Below are 12739 nucleotides of genomic sequence, written 5' to 3'. Positions count from 1 at the left end.
CTTTAAGTCAAATCAGCAAAGTCATATTGCTAAAATCAAGAATAATAATGTACAACTTGTGAACTTTTTGGAAACTGACATTTATCTCTCGCTAGAGATACTACTTCGCCTCTGCAAAAGAACTAATGAGGATAAATGGCACAACCAAGTCTTTAGTAGCAAGTCATCTAGCTGAGTCTTTAGCGGGAGCCATGACAATAAGGGCTTTTGAGAAGGAAGACAAGTTCTTTGCAAAAAATCTTGACCTCATTGACACCAATGCTAGTCCTTCTTTCCACAACTTTTCAGCAAATGAGTGGTTGACCCAATGGATAGAAATGATAAGTGCAGTTGTTCTTGCCTCTGCAGCACTTTGCATGGTTTTGCTTCCTCCCCGAACTTTTAGCTTTGGTGAGTATTGCAATGTTGTTCTTGGAACCATGACCATTGCAGTCATTTAGTAGTTTACACTGACATCGAACTACTGACAGGACTTATGGGGATGTCACTTTCTTATGGTCTTTCCTTAAGCAATAACCTTGTCCGTGCAATTCAAATGCATTGCAGTATAGCAAATGACATCATTTCTGTAGAAAGGCTATATCAATACATGCATATTCCCAGTGAAGCCCCTCAAGTAATAGAAGGGAGCCGCCCAATGACATATTGGCCGGCTGTGGGTAAAGTGGAGATACAAGATTTGCAGGTGGGTATTATTGATTGCTTTAATGGTAAAACTATAAAAACAAAAGTTTAGCATACTGAGAAAGTTGATATGAGAACAGGTCAGATATAGGCCCAGTGCACCTCTCGTTCTTTGCGGGATAAATTGCACTTTTGAAGGAGGGCACAAGATTGGTATTGTTGGCCGAACTGGCAGTGGGAAAACTACCCTCATAAGTGCTCTTTTTCGTCTGGTGGAGCCAGCTGCAGGGAAGATTATAGTTGATGGCATTGACATCTCTCAAATTGGACTTCATGATCTTAGGTCACGTCTCGGAATAATTCCTCAAGATCCTACTCTTTTTAATGGGAATGTGCGATACAATTTGGATCCCTTGTCTCAATATTCTGACCAAGAAATCTGGGAGGTAATACTTAGAATCTTTTCTTTAACTGAAAGTACCCATTGGACCTTCCACTATAACAAAACATGTACAAAGAAGTAAAATTTTTTCTTTCTTATCTAATTCTGCATGGTTGCAAATATGCACGAATTGATATTAGTTTCCGTTTGAAGGTTATTGAAAAGTGTCAGCTGCAAGAGACTCTTCAAGATAAAGGAAAGGGCCTAGAAGCCTTAGGTAAGGTAATTTGCAGTATTTGCTGAGTTTAAAATTATCTTTAATAACTATGAACCTGTTATTCAGTTGTGGAAGATGGATCAAATTGGAGCGTGGGGCAGCGACAACTTTTCTGTTTAGGGCGAGTACTTCTGAGGAAAAGTCGGATATTGGTGCTCGATGAAGCAACTGCATCAATTGATAATGCAACTGATACGATTCTGCAGAAAACTATTCGGACTGAATTTGCAGATTGTACTGTAATCATAGTGGCACACAGGATACCAACCGTGATGGATTGCAACATGGTTCTCGCCATTAGCGATGGTGAGTCACATCAATTACTTTTACCTCTCATCTAATTAACACTCCATATCTTTGTGCACGTGCCTTGAACGTCTAAGGATAACTTCCATAACTAAGTTATGCTTGGTAGCCCTTGTCTGTCTAAGGATAACTTCAATGTTAGGTAGTCTCATCTGAAAATCTTCATCCACAATTTCAGAACCGAGACTTTGACTTTTCTATGTAATCCTTTGCTAGAGTTGACATCACAATATTTATAATCAAAATGCAAAGGCAATCCTGCTAGAGAATGAACACTTATTCCTCAAAGGGAATTGTAATCTACCACTGAATTTCTTCAACTCTAGTGGTTAAACAGCACTATGAATATCTGAGCTTAATGTACATTCAAACAAATTAAAAGCCAAACAGAATTATGGAAAGTGAAAACAGATGTTTTAAGCAAATAACTTTATATTAAAATATTTTTGTCCGAATCTTGAAGGAAATGATTTCATTTCTGTTTCAGGAAAAGTAATGGAGTATGATGCACCTAGGAACTTGATGAAGAGAGAAGATTCGCTGTTCGGGCAGCTTGTGAAGGAATACTGGTCCCGTTCTGAGTCTACAAAACCCCATTGAAGCTAACAATAATTTCTTATGCTAACTTTTTTAACAAAACGGGAAGAAAAAAACAAAGGTTTTAAGTGGGAAAGCAGGGGAAAAAACTTCAGTGGAGCTCTAAAGAAAAAGAAAAGCATTGAGAGGCCACGTTCTAGGTTGTGTAATTAATGTATCTAGTTGTACTGAAATGCTATGCTCCTTCTTTCTATAGAAGGCAACAGTTATAATTAACTATATCTACTAGAAACTTAGAAGAACCCCACTATTATGAACAAAACATTCTCGACCATTTTGATTTTTAGATGTCTCCAATCTTGATATGAGTGGTTCATATTGAGAATGCAATGAACCATGAGAAACTCAAAACAGCTGCTCCACTTCTATGAACTGCATTCACCATCAACCTGATGCAGATAGGTTTATTCAACCATGATGACTCGTGAAAAACGTTTGAAGAGCCAGTTATGCATATATGTTGAACCATTATGGTGGCATTTATCTATCCTTTTCCTAAGTTAGTTTTGAAATTCAAGATAAACCGCAATAACTCTCTTACTTAATTTAGCATTAGTATTGAATTGAAATAATCATTAAATTTGGATTTATCAATAATTTTAAGAGCCACATCATATTTGAGAAATACAAAAAACACAGACGTCATTCTAGCATTGCCCACTGAAAACGAGGTATATCAAAAGATACACATAAGAAGAACAAAGATAAGTAAATAACATAGTGGATGACAACTAAGCACCTATATTAAACACCAATAAAATACAATACTAATATTAGGCCCATTGCATTGATCCTTCCAAAGTGATCAATTTGATGTTGATCTCCTCCAAACTCTCAATTTATTTATTTATTTTTTTTAATTTTGAATCCATAGAAAGTAGAAACCATTGAGTTCCTATCATCTTTTTGTGGATGAGACATCTGTTTCTATCTTCAGAAAAAGAATGCTGAAAAGGTTTTCTATAATCAAAAGCTTACAAGTTACAATCATCGACAAAAGCTTACAATCATCGACACAAACGATCAAAAAGAAAAAGGAAAAAAGAGAATGATAATGGAAGAAAGCCACTGCTTTTGGTGGTGCATGGTTACTCCTATAGACTCCATCTTTTCGACCGAGCAGATGAGCCTTGGAAGGAATCTACAAGTTCTTCCCTCTTCCCCATAAACCCACATGCAGAACATTGATGGATGAAGATTGAAGGAAACAGCTGATGTTATGCAACACCACTTGCAGGGTCATTGGCACCATTGTCATCATCTCGATCAGGTCCATATCTTTTACTTTTAGAGTGGGATAGATAAAGCAAAGGATATCTAGTCCTTGTCTCCGTCGATCAACGAGCAAATCGCACCAGATACGGAACTGGCCGGTGAATGCAAGTAAGAACGGCAAGGATAATTGTAATACCAGGCCATTACCATATGATCCGTTTAAATTGATGAGTCTGCCTAAAATTGCATTAATTGTTAGAAATTAATGCTAGAAAAAAATTAAAGGAACTAAATAATAATTCAAATGGAATTGGCTCCTCTGCAATTCAAATAAACCAGATAATATTCAGTTAATTATAGTGGATGAGTATTTTTGTCTTTTCACTCTTTGAGGGGACAAAAATACCCTTAATCTATAACTAACTGAAAATATTTTTTAGTTTAAATGAAATGGAAAGAATACTAATTCAATAAAAAGTATGAATGATAATGAAAAGAAATAAAAGAAATCACTTCCTTTTTCTATTTATTTATTTTATTCAATTTCGGGAAAAGGAAAAGAAGACAAACAAAAAAACACAAAAACAAATTACAAAGAGGGTCTTAGCCACTCCTAATTCTTAAAGCCGAAAAGAAATGAGAGTTGTTGAGAATGCTTTCAAACTCTAAGCGGGAAGCGGCCTATTTTGCAATCGAGTGTGCCCGGGAATTGGCACATCTAGAGACCTTTGAAGTGGTCCAAGAATTGAAAAATGAGAGCTGCTTGCGACAGTCGACAATCACAAGAGTACAAGGCCAATCCAAAAAGAGGTGACATTGGTTGATGGCCAAGATAATAAGGAGGAAGTCGCCTTTCACAACAATAAAGGGGACAACAAGCAAGGTGGCAGAGGCCTCACCAAAAAAAGCTTTAGAGGGAGGTAATTACTGGGTGTGGGCAGCCAAAATCCAACCATTATGACTACTCAAAACTGCAGAATAGAACCAAAAAATGGCTTTATGACAAACTTGTGGGTCCGGATAAGCACCACCATGAATAAGACAATTTCTAGCCATTACAAACATGATAGATAGGAATTTTTTTTTTTTGTCGAAAAAAAGTTAAGATAAATATAACAATAGTTTAAGTGACATTGTTTTGAATCATATTTCAACTAAAGAATATAATTATATAACAATTCAATTTATTAATTGTAATATTTATATAGCAAGGGAATTTATTGAGAAAAACGTACACTAACAACATTAAGCAATTAATGCTACAAAACAAAATAAAGGTATTAAATAAAAATTCAAGAAGAAGAAGACTGACGTATTGTAAATTATTTCCTAAAGAAATAAAAAGCAATAGTTTCAGTATTAATTCTATATTTACAAACATGATAAATTAGGATAATTTGAATAAATAAAAATCAAGACAAATATTACTATACTTTCAGGGATATTGTTTTCAAATAGTTTGTGTAAATATTTTTAGTTAAATGAATTGCAATTGCAAATATGATTTTCTTGTTAGTATGTGTTTGTACATTTTTTTTTTTTTTTTTTTAATTTGAAAAAAATATTGAAATCAAAACAAACTGAAAAAGTTTGGATAGGAAAAAATTGTACAAATTAAATTGAACCTTTTTTTTTTTTCTTTTCTCAAGAAGAACAAAAAGAAAAAGAAAGATAAGAGAACCTTGTTGACGAAGATAATTTTATTTTCGTTTTTTGTATAGTATGTGATGTTTTAAACTGTAATTAAATACGGTAATTTTACCATGTTTAATGGAAGGGGAAGCAGTGTTCGAGTGAAAGTGTGAAACATGGTGCATTAAACGTAATTTTTGATTGTTTTTAACTTAAGGGACACATGTCACAATTATTTAAGTATGCCATTTGTCGCCCTCCTGTTTAAAACTCCCTAATTATATATGATAGTAGATTGGATATTAGATATTAGATTAGATTAGATTAGATATTAGATTAGATTAGAATATTGTCCCCGAGAGGTAGTTCAATCAGCTAAAACCACGCTTAATGAAGCGGAAGTCATTAATTCGAATCCCCTTCTCCCCTCTTGTGGCATCTAATAATTTACACAAAAAAAAAAAAAAAAAAACACCGACATCTAAAAGAAGATATATACGACAGAGGCACTTCATTTCTCAAAAACAAAAGTACTTGCAGAACATTATATGTGGTATCTACTCGATCTCATGATTCTCATGTCTGAATTGAGATAGAAAGAAGGTGACGTGAGCCATGACAGCATCCCACTTCAAAGTTCTAGCATTCCGTTCTGTAATTCTCCACCTTCCCAAACAGTAATTCCATTTTTATATCGTTCATGTCTATTTTGATCTCAATGCTTATTGCTCAATGATTATGAAACTACCTAGTTAAGAATCTATTCATCAATGCAACATCACCAACCTTTAAATCTATTCAAGAGTTAAATATTTTTATGTTGGGAAATCTGATGCCACCGGGCCACTATCCTTTGTTTCATCAAAGAACAAGATATTTTATAGTGGAATTCCGACTTAAAATCAACTCAAAAACTCAACTTGATAGGTCGGGTAGAGAATCCCCAATAGATAAAACCTGAATCATTGTGGTCAGCACTCCCTTGCCTGCATTTTTAAATCACAATTCATTAAAATCGCACTTCAAATTACTGTGATTTGATTTTAAATCGCTTTTTCTGTTATTTGAGAATATCCATAACAGAGAATATCCTGATAATTGATTACTTGAGTCTATGAGGCTAAAAGCATGTTTGAGATTGTGTTTAAAAAATAGAGCTTTTAAGTCAAAAAATACTTTTTGGCAAAAGTTTCATTTTTAAACTTTTGTTAAAAGTGCATTTTAGCCATTTTTTGGACCCTTAAAAGCGCTTTTAATTTTTCTTATCAAACAGGTTTTTTTTTTTTTTTTCAAACAGATTTTTTGAGTGTTAAATGCACTTTTAAGGCTCCTCAAACAAACACCAAAACAGGCCACGATACGTTTCCATTACGGCCTACATTATCTCAAGATTCTCAACATCGTTATTAATGTTGGTGGTCCTCCAGGACCTTTTTCTTCAACAAACTAGTAAGTGAGACTTCTCACACCATTTATTTTGCTAAAAGTTGTTTTCATTTAGTGGCCTTCCATTTTAACACAAATCAAAACTTAGTCCCGTGCACGATTCATTATCAGTGTCATTGTCAACATTACCATTATTAGTGAGACGGTTGAGTTCAGCTCCTTTAAATTATGATAGAAAACAAGGTTGAAGAAAGATGGTATAATGCTTAAATTTAGAAGCAGTAGAATTTGAAGCTGAATTGGGTTCTCTCACTTGGAACTTTTGCACCAAAGCTGTTCTTAGGCCTATTGAGGTATGTCCACAGTCATAAACATAAATTTTTTGCATGCATCTAATCACTTGAGACTTCTTGTTCACAGTATATATTTTGTGTAGAGTAAATATTTGGTTGACAAGTTTCTAATATATATACACAATTCCGTTCTTGTATGCATTACAGAGTTTGAAGAGCAAGAGAACTGAAAGATGAAGGTTGAAAGAGATTCTGTTGGACTTGTTACTCCATTTGCCAAAGCTAGATTCCTCAGCAGAATGTCGTTTTGGTGGTTAAATCCGTTGATGAAAAAAGGCAGGAAGAAAACTCTTGAGGATGAAGATATGCCCAAGTTGCGCGAGGCAGATCGAGCAGAAAATTGTTATATGCTGTTCTTGGAACAATTGAATAAGCAAAAAAGAGCAAAACCATCAATTTTGAAGGCAATAATCTTGTGCCATTGGAAAGAAATCATCTTAACTGGGTGTTTTGCTTTGTTAAAGATTCTTACAGCGTCTGCCGGCCCCTTACTTCTGAACTCCTTCATATTGGTTGGTGAGGGGAAAAAAAGTTTCAAGTACGAAGGACACTTGCTGGCAATATCATTTTTATTTATAAAGAGCATAGAATCCATATCACAGAGGCAATGGTTCTTCCGAAGCAGGCTTATTGGCCTGAAAGTGAGATCATTGCTAATTGCAGCCATTTATAAAAAGCAACTGAGATTAACCAATTCAGCTAGGTTGAAGCACTCAGCTGGTGAGATAATGAACTATGTAACTGTAGATGCTTATAGAATTGGAGAACTTCCATTTTGGTTCCATGAGAGTTGGACGACAGGCCTCCAGCTATGTCTTGCTTTAGCAATTCTTGTCCATGCAGTGGGGCTAGCAACAATTGCAGCACTGGTAGTGATAATTCTCACCGTGCTTTGCAATATTCCAATTGGAAAGATACAGCATAAGTTTCAGTCTAAGCTAATGGTGGCGCAAGATGAGAGACTGAAGGCAAGTTCTGAGGCTCTGGTCAACATGAAGGTTTTAAAACTGTATGCTTGGGAAACTCATTTCAAGAATGTTATAGAAAATTTAAGGAAGTTAGAACACAAAAGGCTCTCTGCAGTGCAGTCAGAGAGAGCATATCACAGCATTCTCTTTTGGTCAACTCCTGTTTTGGTCTCTTCTGCTACTTTTGGAGCGTGTTATTTCCTCAGAGTTCCTCTACATGCAAATAATGTTTTCACCTTTGTAGCAACTTTTCGCCTCGTTCAGGATTCAATTTCACATATTCCTGATGTATTGGGGGTGTTCGTTCAAGCAAAGATTGCATTTGCACGCATTTTACAATTCCTTGAGGCACCAGAGCTGCAGAGTGCACATGTCCAGCACGATTGCAACATGGAGAGTGTGAATCACTCCATTTTTATCAAGTCGGCAAAATTCTCCTGGGAAGAGAATTCATCAGAGCCCACTCTGAGAAACATAAATTTGGAGGTTAGACCTGGAGAAAAGGTGGCCATATGTGGAGAAGTTGGCTCAGGCAAATCAACCCTTCTAGCAGCAATTCTTGGAGAAGTTCCAAAGATTCAGGGAACTGTAAGTTGCTAACTTGCTACTGCTCTTTCACTTCTTTTTCTAGTTACAAAATACATCCCAACATTGTGAGAATTGTCTCTTATCCCATGTATTCCAACACTTCCTATCCCCATCTTACATTGGAAAAGGTTAAGTATTCTAACTAAGTAGAATGGTTCCATTTATTGAATATACAGATTAAAGTATGTGGGAAGATTTCCTATGTTTCTCAAACAGCATGGATTCAGAATGGGACAATACAGGAGAATATTTTATTTGGGTCTGTCATGGATAGTGAAAGATACAGAGAAACATTGGAGAGGTGTTCGTTGGTGAAGGACCTTGAGTTGCTTCCTTTTGGTGATCTCACTGAAATAGGAGAGAGAGGAATCAACTTGAGTGGTGGTCAGAAGCAACGCGTTCAACTTGCTCGGGCTCTCTATCAAAATGCTGATATATTTCTCTTAGATGATCCATTCAGTGCTTTGGATGCACATACTGCTATGAGCTTATTCAATGTAATCGCATTTTTCCCAACACCTTCCATGTCTTCAGTATTTGTTTACTGTTTATTTGAAGTTCAATTACTGACTTCCAAGCGTAAGCTTACTAAAACCGTTGACAGGAATATGTTTTGGGAGCGCTTTCTGGGAAGACAGTCTTACTCGTGACCCATCAAGTTGATTTCCTGCCTGCTTTCGATTCTGTTTTGGTTAGTATACTCTGTTTTTTTTGTTTTTTTGTTTTTTGGTTTTTTTTTTGTAATTTATTGTTGATATTACTTTTATGAGTTCATCATAATGAATGGATGTGAGTTTTATTTTATCCACAGTTCATGTCAGATGGGGAAATCCTACAGGAAGGTCCTTACCATCGGTTATTGGCCTCAAGCAAGGAATTTCAGGACCTTGTTAACGCACACAAAGAGACGGCCGGCTCTGAAAGGCTTGCAGCCGTTAGTTCTGCCCATAGACATGGAACATCATCCAGAGAGATTAGAAAGGCATACGTAGAGAAGAAACTCAAAGCATGTAAAAGTGATCAATTGATTCAGCAAGAAGAGAGAGAAATAGGAGACACGGGCTTCAAGCCTTACATGCAATATCTGAATCAGAGCAAAGGGTTCTTGTACTTCACCATGGCCAGTATCTCTCACCTTCTATTTGCGATTGGTCTGATATTACAGAACAGTTGGATGGCTCGTAAAGTTGATAAGGCCCATGTTAGCACATCGCGATTGGTCTTGGTCTATTTGCTGATTGGACTGGCCTCAGTACTGTTTTTAATATTCAGATGTCTTTGTACACTTGCTATGGGTCTTAGATCTTCAAAATCTTTGTTTTCAAAGCTATTAGACTCCCTTTTCCACGCACCCATGTCTTTCTACGACTCCACACCTTTGGGAAGGATACTTAGCAGGGTAAGCGCGGCAAACATGAAATGTTAATGTCCCTATCGTATAATGCCTAAAACTAATGTTTTTATGTGCTTTCTGTCACTATGTGCAGATATCTTCTGATCTGAGTATCATGGATCTCGATGTCCCGCTCAGCCTTATGTTTTCAGTTTCATCTACCATAAATGTTTGTTCTGCTCTTGTAGTACTAGCCGTTGTCACCTGGCAGGTCTTATTTGTCTGTGTACCAATGATTTATCTCGCAATTAGCTTGCAGGTAATACAGCAAGAGGTCCTTCCTTGAATAACATTCTCTGGTAGCACTTCTCTTTTTTATGCCATATAAATCAACAACATTGTAGGCAATTTGTAACCATCATCCTTGGCTGCATGATACTCATATGATGGACAAAATTTGGACTTTGGAATTGCTTTCCATCAGTACCAGTTTAAACTCTTTTAAGTCAAATCAGCAAAGTCATATTGCTAAAATCAAGAGTAATAATGTAGAACTTGTGAACTTCTTGGAAACTGACATTTATCTCTCGCCAGAGATACTACTTCGCCTCTGCAAAAGAACTGATGAGGATAAATGGCACAACCAAGTCCTTAGTAGCAAGTCATCTAGCTGAGTCTTTAGCGGGAGCCATGACAATAAGGGCTTTTGAGAAGGAAGACAAGTTCTTTGCAAAAAATCTTGACCTCACTGACACCAATGCTAGTCCTTCTTTTCACAACTTTTCAGCAAATGAGTGGTTGACCCAATGGATAGAAATGATAAGTGCAGTTGTTCTTGCCTCTGCAGCACTTTGCATGGTTTTGCTTCCTCCCCGAACTTTTAGCTTTGGTGAGTATTGGAATGTTGTTCTTGGAACCATGACCACTGTAGTCATTTAGTAGTTTACACTGACATCGAACTACTGACAGGACTCATGGGGATGTCACTTTCTTATGGTCTTTCCTTAAGCAATAACCTTGTCCGTGCAATTCAAAAGCATTGCAGTATAGCAAATGACATCATTTCTGTAGAAAGGCTATATCAATACATGCATATTCCCAGTGAAGCCCCTCAAGTAATAGAAGGGAGCCGCCCAACAACGTATTGGCCGGCTGTGGGTAAAGTGGAGATACAAGATTTGCAGGTGGGTATTATTGATTGCTTTAATGGTAAAACTATAAAAACAAAAGTTTAGCATACTGAGAAAGTTGATATGAGAACAGGTCAGATATAGGCCCAATGCACCTCTCGTTCTTTGCGGGATAAATTGCACTTTTGAAGGAGGGCACAAGATTGGTATTGTTGGCCGAACTGGCAGTGGGAAGACTACCCTCCTAAGTGCTCTTTTTCGTCTGGTGGAGCCAGCTGCAGGGAAGATTATAGTTGATGGCATTGACATCTCTCAAATTGGACTTCATGATCTTAGGTCACGTCTCGGAATAATTCCTCAAGATCCTACTCTTTTTAATGGTACTGTGAGATACAATTTGGATCCCTTGTCTCAATATTCTGACCAAGAAATCTGGGAGGTATGACTTAGAATCTTTTCCTTATCTGAAAGTACCAATTGGATCTTCCACTATAACAAAACACGTACAATGAAGTAGAATTTGTTTTTTCTTATCTAACTCTGCATGGTTGCATGGTTGCAAATATGCATGAATTGATATTAGTTTCCGTTTGAAGGTTATTGAAAAGTGTCAGCTGCAAGAGGCTCTTCAAGATAAAGGAAAGGGCCTAGAAGCCTTAGGTAAGGTAATTTGCAGTATTTACTGAGTTTAAAATTATCTTTAATAACTATGAACATGTTATTCAGTTGTGGAAGATGGATCGAATTGGAGCGTAGGGCAGCGGCAACTTTTCTGTCTAGGGCGTGTGCTTTTGAGGAGAAGTCGGATATTGGTGCTCGATGAAGCAACTGCATCCATTGATAATGCAACTGATATGATTCTGCAGAAAACTATTCGGACTGAATTTGCAGATTGTACTGTAATCATAGTAGCGCACAGGATACCAACCGTGATGGATTGCACCATGGTTCTTGCTATTAGAGATGGTGAGTTAATAAATTAATTTAACCTTTCATCTAACTCCCTATATTTGAGCATGTTCCTTGAACCATTGTCTAAGGAAAACTTCCATTACTAAAGGATAACTTCCTTTAGTAGTGATGTTAGGTAGTCTCCTATCTGAAATTCTTTCATCCACAACTACAGAACCGACACCTCTATTTTTCTACCTAATCCTTTGCTATAGTTGACCTCACAACATTTATAATCAAAATGCAAAGGCAATCCTTCTAGATGATCAACACTTGTTCCTCAAAGGGAATTGTAATCTACCACTGAATTACTTTTTTTTTTTTTTTTTTATAAATCCACTGAATTACTTAAACTCTAGAGGTCAATCAACACTATGAAATATCTGAGCTTAATGTACATTCAAACAAATTAAAATCCAAACAGAATTATGGAAAGTGAAATAGATTTTTTAGCAAATGACTTTATATTAAAATATTTTTGTTTGAATTTTGAAGGAAATGATTTCATTTCTGTTTCAGGAAAAGTAATGGAGTATGATACACCTATGAACTTGATGAAGAGAGAAGATTCGCTGTTTGGGCAGCTTGTGAAGGAATACTGGTCCCGTTCTGAGTCTACAGAACCCCATTGAACCTAACAATAACTTCTTATGCAGACTTTTTTAAAAAAATGGGAAGAAAAAAAAGTTTTTAGTGGGAAGCAGGGGGAAAAAAACTTCAGTGGGGCTCTAAAGAAAAAGAAAAGCATTGACAGGCCATGTTTTAGGTTGTGTAATGTATCTAGTTGTATTGAAATGCCATGCTCCCTCTTTCTAAAGAAGGCAACAGTTATAATTAACTATATCTATTAGAAACATAAAAGAGCTCCACTGTTATGAACAGGATTCTCCACCATTTTGATTTGAACAGGTGCATTCAACGCATCTTTGTGGAGTTTATGGGTTTTCCCACTGCAGGGACGTCCATAAATTTTGGAGGAGCCACAAAGACGATAGGT

The 12739-nt window shown here is 36.5% G+C and overlaps 2 protein-coding genes across 2 annotated transcripts in view; both read left to right on the top strand.

The window, feature by feature from the left end:
• LOC132191886 (ABC transporter C family member 10-like) overlaps nucleotides 1-2379 on the top strand; it is a 3125-nt gene extending 746 nt beyond the window's left edge. Inside the window, exons 2-7 of the mRNA XM_059607010.1 lie at nucleotides 96-390; nucleotides 471-685; nucleotides 765-1070; nucleotides 1220-1283; nucleotides 1350-1589; nucleotides 2077-2379. Coding sequence (XP_059462993.1) covers nucleotides 96-390; nucleotides 471-685; nucleotides 765-1070; nucleotides 1220-1283; nucleotides 1350-1589; nucleotides 2077-2189 — 1233 coding nt within the window. The 3' untranslated portion in view covers nucleotides 2190-2379. The remainder of the gene's footprint in view (nucleotides 1-95; nucleotides 391-470; nucleotides 686-764; nucleotides 1071-1219; nucleotides 1284-1349; nucleotides 1590-2076) is intronic.
• A 4305-nt stretch (nucleotides 2380-6684) lies between these two features.
• LOC132167117 (ABC transporter C family member 10-like) lies at nucleotides 6685-12732 on the top strand. The gene is made up of 12 exons (XM_059578015.1): nucleotides 6685-6772; nucleotides 6920-8328; nucleotides 8505-8825; nucleotides 8933-9019; nucleotides 9140-9727; nucleotides 9816-9980; nucleotides 10256-10550; nucleotides 10631-10845; nucleotides 10925-11230; nucleotides 11388-11451; nucleotides 11518-11757; nucleotides 12262-12732. The coding sequence occupies exons 2-12, from the start codon at nucleotides 6946-6948 to the stop codon at nucleotides 12372-12374; spliced, it is 3777 nt and encodes a 1258-aa protein (XP_059433998.1). The 5' UTR covers nucleotides 6685-6772; nucleotides 6920-6945; the 3' UTR covers nucleotides 12375-12732.
• The last annotated feature ends 7 nt before the right edge of the window (nucleotides 12733-12739 follow it).

Source organism: Corylus avellana, chromosome ca1 (assembly GCF_901000735.1).
Source record: "Corylus avellana chromosome ca1, CavTom2PMs-1.0".
Classification (NCBI taxonomy): Eukaryota; Viridiplantae; Streptophyta; class Magnoliopsida; order Fagales; family Betulaceae; genus Corylus; species Corylus avellana.
The sequence above is the reverse complement of the archived record's forward strand: the minus strand, read 5'-3'. Positions and strand labels throughout refer to the sequence as shown.